Source organism: Protopterus annectens, chromosome 8.part0 (genome assembly GCF_019279795.1).
Source record: "Protopterus annectens isolate FY-2018-M chromosome 8.part0, PAN1.0, whole genome shotgun sequence".
NCBI classification, from domain to species: domain Eukaryota; kingdom Metazoa; phylum Chordata; order Ceratodontiformes; family Protopteridae; genus Protopterus; species Protopterus annectens.
Genome location: NC_056741.1, coordinates 1,930,820,423 through 1,930,832,452, shown reverse-complemented (window position 1 = coordinate 1,930,832,452; position 12,030 = coordinate 1,930,820,423). Strand labels below are relative to the sequence as shown.

Genomic DNA, 12,030 nt, shown 5'->3' with positions numbered 1-12,030 from the left:
AGGGGTGCCACTCCGGCACCCCTTCATTTCTGATTTTTTTCATTTCTTTTTTAATTTTTCAAATTTCCGCGCTGTTTGAGCTGACATCATCACGTGTGCGATGACATCAGCTCCATCAGGGCAACCAGCCTGTCAAAAATTGAGCTCAAGGAGCTCACACACACATTTCTGGCTCAAATGCGAGTGGGAACAGTTGGGGAACAAGGATCTGCACTCTTCTAACGTGGCTGGATTATTTTATGTTCATTAGTTGGGGAACAAGGAATGGCAGTTTTCTAATGTGGCTAATGGATTATTTTATATTGATTAGTTGGGGAACAAGGAACGGCACTCTTCTAATGCAGCTAATGGATTATTTTGTGTTTGCTGGAACAAGGAATCAGACGGTCTGGCCAGAAAGAATGAAGATTCAGCAAGTAAGGTAGGTGTGTGTGTGTGTGTGTGTGTGTGTGTGTGTGTGTGTGTGTGTGTGTGTGTGTGTGTGTGTGTGTGTGTGTGTGTGTGTGTGTGTGTGTGTGTGCCTTTTATGCTTTCTCTACTTACTTCTAAGCAGCAGGGCCAATGGAGTTCAGTCTTCACTGCAGATTCTATCCCTCTCTTGATAGATGCTGAGAATCAGACTATATAATCATTCTTTATACCAGCTGCACACTGTGGGTCTTCATGCATGGGCATGTATGGGGCTCACAATGCATGTATGCACTACCTAGCCCACACTTGGCTCTGAAAGTACTGGAAAAATTACCAGACTTACATATGAAATCCTTCTCCGAAACTCAAAACCATAATCAAAGTCTGTGCAAAAAATAGCAAGCCTAACTAGAGCATTTTTCTACACAACTGTGTTTAGTGCCTTATTATAGGTTGTGGGGCTTTAACAGGAAACCCTCAAGGTAATTGTTTCTGAAATCATGGACAGACTATAGAACACTAAGGACTAGGAATAAATTCAGTAATACTAAAAATTAGGTGTATTTTCAAAGTCAAATGACCTTATCTTATTGTCCACTGTATTTAGTGAAATCCATGTTTATTTACATATTCCTGCTTGGTTTTGTTGAGATTGCAGAACGTCAGGGATAAGGAATGTGCCCTTTTGTCTTCAAGTGCATGTGTGTGTGTGTGTGTGTGTGTGTGTGTGTGTGTGTGTGTGTGTGTGTGTGTGTGTGTGTGTGTGTGTGTGTGTGTCTGTGAAAATGTCCTCATTTAATACATCTGGTGGCTAGAGGTATTAAGGCTGAAACCCTTGGGTACAGGGTAAAAAGAGCCTAAAGTCCCTAGCCACCACCACTTGTGAGATTTGTCCAGATTTTTTGTGCTAAGTTGAGAGCTATGGTGAGAAGTGAAAACTGAATTCCCTAAATGATAGCCATTAAGTTTCAGTCCTATTTTTTTCAGGAAACTGCTGATTTGGCATAGTGGTATGTTGCTCTAACTGTAGTCATAGGGTCCTGGGCTCAAAACTTGCCAATGAAATGCATGGTGGTAACACATTTTATTCTAGCAACTTTCCAAAATTATACAAGCAATGTTTAAAATGTGTGCCTGGTTTTTGACCTTTTGTCCCCCCCCAAAAAAAAAACCTGAAGTTGAAAATAAGTGTGAGAAGCTGTGCAAGATACCTATGGCTTACACTACTGTCATTCTATTTATAGTGTGGGTGTGGAAGTAGACGTTTTTATGATGGAAATGTTCTGAATTGGGCAGTTTTGTCATTATTGGCTCATGCATTTTGTTTCATTGCCTACAGTACAGCCTACTGGAAAAAAATGTTCAAACAATAAATTTAAAATGCGCTCTAACAAGTGTGCTGTATTATACAAGGAATATAACTTAATAAAGTCAGGAAGGTGTATCAAAGAAAAGAACGCATGCATGTTTCTTGTTTTGTGTGCAAGGGGCCAATGATTTGAAAACAGCCCAAAGGTAATCTTTATCCACCACTGGCCAGATGCATTTACTTTGGATGTGTTGTGGGTTTCAATGCTGTTTAAATTAATGTGAGTTTCAAGGGCAGAGAAGTTTTAATGCCAAGTCTATTTTCATTGTGAGACAGTATTGCTTTGCTTAGCAGATCTCTGTTAGTGTTTGTGCATTGTTGTGCTGCAGAATGTAAAAATAAAATCCAAATAATCCTTGTAGAAGTAAAGCAGTATGCACACATTAGTGTTTACAGTAAATGGGGTGAAATATAGGCAGGTAATGGGAAATTGGAATGGCTGCAGGGGGGCTCTGGTGCCATATTTTGGTTGTCTGTTTTTCAGTTTGCGTTTGAAAGCTGGTATCCCACAATTCCATTGGAGTGGGTGGGGTTACATAATTATGTATGCAAATTAGATGTTAATCAGCATACCGATTTGTATCTGTTTTTCAAGGGACTTGTCCAGATTTTTGATGTTTCCAGGTTGAGAGGTATGCTAAAAGTAGTGAAGATATTAACAGAGTTAAAACAACTGAAACTGGGATCTTTAGAAAAGGGTAGGAGCAAATTCCTTAGGAAAAAATGAAAACTGTGGGATCAATATATGCAGAGGAGGAACAAGGTTTAAAAGAAGGCAGGATTTGAATGAGCTGCGTAATGGTTGACTAACAATGACTGAATATGTTAAAAGTGATGTGTAATGTTTGCCGCTACAGTTGTGTCGGCACGGTTTGGAATGTAAAATGTTTGGAACTGAGATTGTGTCATAGGTCCATAGGTTCATAGGTAGGTACTAGGCTATCGGTCCAAGGGCCTACATAAGCCTAGCCAGCAAGGTTCCATAGCTTACGCCACCCAAGAAAGTTAGTTTCCTGTTCCACTTTCCAGCAGAGATACAGAAGTGATCCCCGGGGTGTATTTCCTATTTCCCATCCACTCATCAAGATTTTTCTTGAAGAGTGCTAATGAAGAACTTTGCTTGACATAGATGGGTAGCCTGTTCCAGAGTATGGGAAGTCTCTGGGACAGGAATTTATCCCTCCAGCATGTCCTGTTTATTGTGGTGACAAGGTTTAGGTCCCTAGACTGTGTAGCTCAGAGGGATTGGGATTTCTTTAGGTGTAGCATGTCCAACAGCTCTGGGTTTGACATAGCTTTATATGTTAGGCAGAGATCACCTCAGAGTAGGTGATATGCTACGGAGTATAGCTGGAGTTTTTTGAGGTGGTCAGTGTAGGGCATTTCTTTTAGGACAGTAATCCTATAGTTTATTATCATTTATATAGATGTAGCACACCCTATGTCATATGTGATAATTTAATAAAGATGTTTCTTGTTTTAAAAAAATGCTGTCTATATTAATCTCTTTTTATCATACTTTGTCATTCATTCTACAATGATATACACATTTCTAAGTGAACACTAAAATGCAGTATACCTCGTGGAACATTGTCATACTTGTATTTTTTCTGTGACAAAATAGCTTAAAATAATACAGACAAGAAAATGGAGTACAACACTAGTGCAAGCTCTCATGACAACATGGAAAGAGTGATAGACACATTTGTGCTCCACTTGCTCATTTTAGTACAACATAAAATGTTGTTTTCTAACATAACAACTACAAGTAATACATTTTCATCTAAATAAACAAAAGCTTCTTCCAATGAGTTGTGATGCTGTCTCTCTGTCCTCTGGTTTTTTTCATGGATTTTTTTCTGCTAGTAGTAAACACGTCATTTACTTTGGTTCCCAGCAGGCTATACACAGCATACATCAACACCACTCTTATGAAACTCTTGTAGTTATATCTGTATAACAGAGTACATCAAGAGCTCCTATACAGTTTTTGTTTTGTAAGTATCTCTGAACATGGAAAGAGACACCTACCTCTCCCACACAGCTTTCCTTTTGCAGATATTTGCGGACACACGACCAGATTTTGCTCTTGCTGAGAAGATTTCCACCTGTAACGATTTCATAGTTTTCATATGTTCCGTATTTCTTCAGCACTGCCTGCATGATCCTGACAGCCTGAAAGAGTAATTAGAAGAAATCTGTATCTGTGACTTTGCTTGTCTAGTAACTTAGTTCAGTTTTTTATTCTATTCTTTAATGCTATACACAGTAGGGACATGCACTATATAAAGACACAACAATGTAAGTTGTAAATGGTTAAGCAATTAGACAAACCCATGGATTTTGCTCCGTATAAAGGTCAATTAGTTAGCCAGTCAGTTGGATCTACTTCAAAAGAATGAAAACTCACCTACCTGAATCTCTAAACAATGGCGCGGCTTTGCCAAAACTACAGTATAACAAACACTCAGAACACCAATAACGAACTCAGGGAAACTAACCACTAATCCAGCCATACAAAAAAATATATACCAAAGCAAATCACACTCACTTATGTGGGAGTCTTCACCCCACACACCCCCCTAACTAAATATACCAACTCCAAGATCGCACTACAGAGGGAAAAGGGGCAAAATTCAACATGGTGGCCAAGTGGTTCCTATCCCATAGTAACTTTCCAGCGTTCTGAGTGTTCATTAAACTGTGGTTTCGGCGAAGTCATCTTGCTCTTTAGTGATTCGGGTAAGTAGGTTTTTGTTCTTCTAAAGTAGACCCAGTCAGTTATATTTGCTGACTTTTAGTCTAAATCTGTGGCATATTTTCAGGGGATACCTAAGGTGATAGCTGCACTGACCCGGAGTAATTTGGCCAGAATACTAATAGATACTATTATTCTTTTCCAAACATGCAGGAAGGAGGCAAGTACTGTTTGTGCTACTGTAGATGTTCTATTTATTATATGGAGATTTCTTTACTAGCAGCTCCCAATCCAAAATGGTTGATTATTCTGGAAGACAGTGAAGGTATTGCAGTCTATCAAGACCTCCACCAATGTATAGAGAATCTCACAGTTCTTCTATACTGGGCTAACATACCACAGAATACTGTTGCAGAAGAGTTAGGTCCTACCTATTGTGCAACATGGGTGATCGTAGAAAGAGAAGTTAAACATTTTTATGCAATCAGTGTGTTTGTGTGAATGGAGAACAGAAGACTCACCATTACAATGCTGTGTGGCTAAATTAAAAGGACATAGAACAAACCCAAGAGGAGAAAACGCTGAGAGAAGAAAGGAGCCACTTTTGAGATTTTAAGTATTTTTCCTCTGTTTATTTGCTAAGTTTTTCTGCATAGCCGCCTATTTTGAGCATTTTCTGGCTTGTTAAACTTGATTTCTGCATTAGTAACTGTATTTAGAGCACAACCTAGAGCTGTTTACTGAATTTCCTGTTTGCACTTATTTTTAAAATCGTTTTTTTCTCAAAACTTGTATTTTATCTGTCTTTGGCCTAGCACTCTTGTGTGAGGTCATTTACTGCACTGTTATAACTTGTTGATACTTGTGAACCTCTGCTATCTCTGAAAAAAAAAAAAAAAAATCTTGCTTTTTTCCCACTTTTCTGAGATTTAAAAAAGTTCAGTTACAGGCTTGCTGTTCTTGAACTGTTTGTAAGTTTCTTAGAGGCCATTTTTTGCTTGGGCTAAAGGGAAATCGATCTGTTGATCAGTGACAGTGAAAAACAATGAGCACCCTGCCTGCGCCTGTGGGAGTGGTTACTGACTTGAAACTGTAGTTTTATTGGCCATTTTGGGTCAATTCCAAACTCCTTCATCTTCCTCTCTTAAAACCCTCTTTTGGCGGTTTTGCATGATTTTGTGCATAGCGCAACAGCGGGCAGCGCCGCCTAATTGGGTTTAAACTATTCCTGGCTCCACAAAGTCTGCTCTTCACTTTTTCCCTTAGAACTGCTCTATCTCTCAATTTAAACACCATATTCTCATTCTAAGACCCTTCACTGGTCCAATTAAGTAATCCTACAAGTTAGCACTATTAAACCATAAGCACTACTTACTCTTATACTCTCTACGATTACCCTGTCCTCTATTGGTCCATCTTAAATTCAGTTTCCCTATATTACTCTAGCATGTCCAAAGGTCAGTCAATGGTTTCCTCTGCAGTCCAGCTGGTGAATCTGGGAATTTTGAGGCAATGTTACAACTGTCTCATGTACACGGACAACCCTCTCCTCCTCCAAACAGGTTCAAATATATGTGAGAGATGCAACTATTTAGCCAAACTGGAGGCTGAGCTCTCTCATCTCAAAACTGGTGTAACCAGTCAGGTGGAGAAGGTAACCTCACACAACACAATTCCAGTATCACATAGTCCCACCACATCAGCGAACCAAACACATAAATACACAAAAACATACTGGAGGCTCTAAATAAAAATCTACCTAAGCAACAGAGACCTCCAAAGCAGACATCCAAGCAAACGCTACCTCAAAACAAAACATGCACAACACATAGCCCACAAAGTCAGTGTGCCAAGCAGCCACAGCCCTTAAGGCTGAATAACACACCTGATACTCTTGTAATAGGTGACTCTATTGTCAGACACACTGACGTCCCGCTCACCAGGCTGAATAAAGAGAAGGTCACAGTGAGCTGCCTGTCGGGTGCTAGGATCTGCTACATAATGCAAGCACTCAGGTCACTCCAAAGCAAATACAAATATGACTCAGTCATTGTACATGCTGGTGTGAATGACCTGAGATGTACCTCCCTGGACTACATGAAAAGAGACATAGAGGAGCTCTCTGATCGTGTAGCCCAGGCTGGTATGACCCTGACCTTGAGCAGCATCTTACCCTCACCTAGAATGATGCCACAGTACAAAGACAAAATGATCGATTTTAACAATTGGCTAAAATTTTGGTGTCATTCAAAGGGGATCCAGTGTCTGTCAGCCTGGGATGACATGCTCGACATGCCACGTTGCTTCACTAGGGACGGCTTGCACCTGTCACCACTGGGCTTTCAGATATTGGCAAAGGCTCTTGCCACCCCCATAGTGCCTTTTTTAGGCAAGGCTCAAAAGTCAAACCCACCCCCATAGACAGCACAAGGAACAAGAAACTAAGGGTAATGCTGCTTAACGCCAGAAGTCTTAACCTCAAGATGCACGCACTCGAAGCTCTCCTCAGTATGGAGAACATCGATATCTGTGCAGTGACAGAAACCTGGTTCAAGGCTCCAGAGAGCACCCCAGCACTACCAGGCTATACCTCATATCATGCTTTTCGGCCCCAAAACCCGGACCGAACCACAAAAGGAGGGGGAGTTTCCATATTTATCAAGGATATCCACACCTCCAGGTTAGTGGCATTGCACAAAGTATCGGAGACCATCCATGTGCAACTAACAGTGGGCAAGACTGCTTTTCAGTTTATAGCATCCTACAAACCACCCTCTCAAAGTCAGGAATCCCACTCGGCTTTCCTGAAAACATTGGAGAACATGAAGATCTCTCCGAACACCATTATATTGGGTGACTTCAACTACCCAAACATTGACTGGGAGCACTACTCAAGCCCCAGCACCTTAGCCTAAAGGTTCCTGGAAATTATAAACTCAAATGCTATGGAACAACTAGTCACCACTCCCACAAGAGGGGACAACATACTAGACCTGATCATTACCACCATGGGGACTCTATGCTCCACACCAGAAGTATATCCCTCATTGGTAAGATCAGACCATAAATTAATTTCACTGGATGTCCACATCCCGACCCCACCCCAGCCCAGAAAACCACAGTGAAAAACTTCTCAAAAGCGAACTTCTCACTTCTCAAAACCAAAGTGGAATCCTTCAAGGCCCCAGGGCCAGTGGAAACTACGGCCCAAACTGCAGAATCCTATATAAACACATTCTACGGACATCTCCAGGAATGCATGGATCATGCTATCCCAAACAAAACCAAGACCCAATCATCCAAAGGCAGGCGTCCATTCTGGTGGACCCCTGCCATAAATAAACTGTACAACAGAAGGAGGAAGCTACTACATGATAGAGCAAAATTCGTAATAGGAAGGCATCTCTGATCAGTACTAGCAAAAATTACGATCCCTCATAAAATCCTCCAAGGCCAGCTTCGAGAGAAAAATTGCACAGGACACCAAAGACAATCATAAGGCTTTTTCAGTTATGTTAGGAACCTGGGATGCAACTCCCAGACTTGTTCTGAGTTGATTCTAAATAACAAAAAATACACTGAACCCACAGACATCGCCAATATCCTGGCAGACAGGTTCAGTGCAAACTTCTCCACCCCCCCCCCCCAAAAGAGCAAGTATCTATCCCGGCAGAGGGCTGCCTCCCAAACATCTCTGATGCTCAGGTGAAGGCTGCCCTCTCCAAAGCAAAAAACACTGTTTCCATGGGACCAGATGGCATCCCAGGTTGTGTCCTACATAAACTCCAAGAGGAACTAATCCCTCAAATAAAACAGCTATACAATCTCAGCCTCACTACAGGATATGTGCCCACAGAATGGCGTACAGCAACAGTGGTCCCACTCCACAAAGGTGGAGCCGCTACGGACCCTGGAAACTATTGCCCCATAAGCCTGACTAGCTTAGTCTGCAAGGCTATGGAGAGGATCATCATGGAGCTCATAAACAAAGACATTGGGGACCTACAGACACTAGATCCTACCCAGTTCGGCTTTGTCAAGGGCAGATCCTGCCTTTTGAACCTGGTTGACTTCTTTGAAACAATCACCAAAGCCATAGATGAAGGGAAGGTAGTCCACACAGCCTATCTGGACCTTGCAAAGGCATTTGACACAATACCCCACTCGGGCATCATAGATAAGCTATTCAGCTTAAATATAAACCCCTATGTCACAAGATGGGTCACAAACTGGCTCAAAGACAGAACCCACAGAGTGAGAGTTGCTGGAGCCATGTCAGACTCGAAACCGGTCACAAGTGGCATCCCACAGGGTTCTGTCCTGGGACCACTCTTGTTCGGTATATACTTTTCCGAGGTACAGGCAAACGTGGGAGGACTATGGCTCATCAAGTTCGCAGACGACTTCAAACTGGGCACCATAATCAACTCTCCAGCTGACACAAACATCCTTCAAAAAGGTCTCACAGAGACAGATAACTGGTGCCAGCACCATGGTTTAAAGCTAAATGCCAAAAAATGTATAGTCATACCCTTTGGCAAAAACAATGTGCCCTCAAATTACCACATAGGCAGAAACCCATTAAGTACAGAGAAAGTTATTAGGGACCTGGGGACCCAAGTTGATAGCAATCTCTCCTTTGAAAGCCACATTGCCAAAGTGGTTAGAAAGACCTTCTAAATAGCCCACCTCATCATGAAGGGTTTCACATCTAGATCAAGAGAGGTAATCGTGCCCCTTTATTCATCCCTCATCAGGCCCATCATAGAATACAATGCCCCTTTTGGGATGTACCTTACCCGACACCTGCAGCAATTAGAAAGACCCCAAAAGTATCTCAGCAAGAGGATCAAGGGTCTCAAACAGATGCCATATGCTGCTCGGTTAAAAAAACTCCAGCTCTACTCAGTTGCATACCGCCTACTTCGAGACGATCTATGCCTGACATACAAAGCTATGTCAAATCCAGAATTAATGGACATGCTTCACCTCAGTAAATCTAAATCCCTTAGAGCCACACACTCGAGGGACTTGAACCTCAGCACAGAAATAAATAGAACTTGCTGGAGGGACAGGTTCATAACCCAGAGGCTCCCTTCGCTCTGGAATAGAATTCCAGTTCATGTGAGGCAGAGCACCTCACTGAATCTCTTCAAGAAGAATCTCGATAGGTGGATGGGGGATCGTAGGTTTGTCCCAGGGATTACTCCCATGTCACTATTAGACAGAGGCACAGTAAACTAAACCTTAAAAAGGGCACAATATACTCAAATCAAGGGGTGGCGTAAGCCATACAGAATCGGGCTAGGCTTATAATTGCCCCAGGGCAGATAGCCTAGTATGAACCTATGAAACTATGAACCAACCAAACTGGTATTTTGTTGGCAAGCATCTTTTTTTTGGGGGGGGTGCAGGATTATTTTCTTGCTGACACTCATTTGTTGATTCATATTGCAGCGAGGAAGTGAGTCATGTCAGCCCTGAGACTAATGTTTACAAGACAGATTCTGAATTGAGTATTATACTGTTAGAGACACCATTCCTGGGAAGGAATATATGTCCATTCCAGGAATTAAATACTAGGTGTGTTAATTTCTGTCTCAGCTCTGTAGTGGATCACTATCCAGGAAGCATCAAATTTGCTAGTTGTAGGGGCCTTGTGCACTACTGGTAGGTCCAAAAAAAGGAATGGATGGATAGCAAGGCAAACATCTACCCTACACAGATAGGCTAAAAGTCCTGTCCCTCTACTCAGTCTCCTACAGACTCCACAGAGGTGACCTCTGTCTGGCATACAAAACAATCTCAGACCCCACCTTGAAGGGACTGCTGCATATCCCCAAGTCAAGCTCCAATCGAGTAACCCACACGCACGACCTCAACCTGGTCTGTGACATCAACAGGACTTGCTAGCAGGATAAATTTATGCCCCAGAGACTCCCCATTCTATGGAATAGACTCCCACTCAATGTCAAGCAGAGTACCTCATTAATGTTTTTTAAGTGCAACCTGGATAACTGGATGGGGAACAGAAAATACACCACTGGAATTCCACCTGTATACCTGCTGGGCATGTCGGAATATGGGCTAAACCTGGAATTAATGACATAATTTCCATCTCGAGTACCTTGAAAAAAAGAGCAAAACAGGTTTAAATACAGGCTCCTTCAAGCTCAGTGAATGCTAGCAGTTTTTAGGAAAGAATTTTTTTTTTTAAATAATATTTTTAAACAATTTTTAACAACATATATATGGTTTTATTACTTAGTATTTTATTCTGTTATTGCAGTAATTCTAATAACATGGATGTCATTCATAAACTAGTAACAGATAAAATCACACTGAAGTATTCCAAAAGGTTATAACTTCAGAAATAAAAATACAGCCTTGTGGATAAACTAGTACATTATTCATGAATGCATGATGTTATAGGAAATTATGTCAGTCTGTTCTTCCTATTAATGTGACTGTTGTGAATTTTTATTTGATTCTGATGATGTCTGGATTGTAAAAGTCTCTGGTGTTTTTATTGTATTAAAGTGACTGCTTCTTGTGCAAGAACCCATTGTTTTGCCTGTTTATTTTTTTACTGTATTTACCAATGGGCTAAATTCTTGGTTAGGCTTGTAAGGGACTCAGGGCCAATAGCCTAGTATGTTCCTACGATCCTATGATAGCAACATGGAAGACCCAAGTCTAGTTAAGATTATATGAGAGTGGGCTGCAACATTTACAAATATCTTACACCTGGGGTGCTAGAAAGTAGTACTCTAATGTGGGACCCCCTGTTGATATTATTGCTGTAGGGGAAGTTGCCATATATATCTCCATATTGCAGTCTAATTTGTTGTGAGCTACTGGGACTGATAGGCCATGGGAACTTATATTGTCATACAGGACAGACCTTTTGTAAAGTTTCAGCAATGTTTCCTTAGGAGAATGATGGCTTGTTATTGCCTTTACCTTCCAAAAAAAGTAAAGTCTGTCATTATAGTTGAGGTGCTAGTACCTGAATCTGTGATAACAACAGCCCCCCACAAGCACACACAGAAGAACCATTGAGACCTTACAGAGTTTAAAACCAGGAGGAGCCTGAAGTTAATGGTCAAACTGGATCTCTATATCATCTGAGGGCATCTATATAGGAAATTATGCACAGGACAGAATTTTTCTGGAACTCTTGGAAGCCAAGGAATAGACTTTTGGGGTAAAAAGCTATTATTTTTTATATGCTGGAGGAACATTTCCCCATCTCTCAAATGGTGGGTATATCATTTTTTTTTGCATCTTAGATCTTATCCAGACAGTTCTTTACCTGTGGTGCTAATTAAAGGTGCCCTGTTATGGTACCTGCAATTTCTTGCCTAGTATGTGGTGGTGCTGCTGTAGCACTGTCGCCTCACAGTAAGACACTGTCCAGTTCGATTCTCAATTAGCGCGTCTTCTGCGTGGAGACATGCATGAATGGGCATACCTTCGTTGAAGGTTCTGTGTCAGGGCTGGCAACTTGGCCCGTAAAAATCTACTGCCAATCATTAGTGGACCGGAGTTC

The 12,030-nt window shown here is 41.5% G+C and overlaps 1 protein-coding gene across 1 annotated transcript in view; it reads right to left on the bottom strand.

Annotated features, from left to right (window-relative positions):
* The window catches only part of KIAA0895L (KIAA0895 like), a 297,059-nt gene that overhangs the window by 162,569 nt on the left and 122,460 nt on the right, over nucleotides 1-12,030 (bottom strand). The window contains exon 3 of the mRNA XM_044081439.1: nucleotides 3,812-3,955. Within this exon, the coding sequence (XP_043937374.1) occupies nucleotides 3,812-3,955 (144 nt within the window). The remainder of the gene's footprint in view (nucleotides 1-3,811; nucleotides 3,956-12,030) is intronic.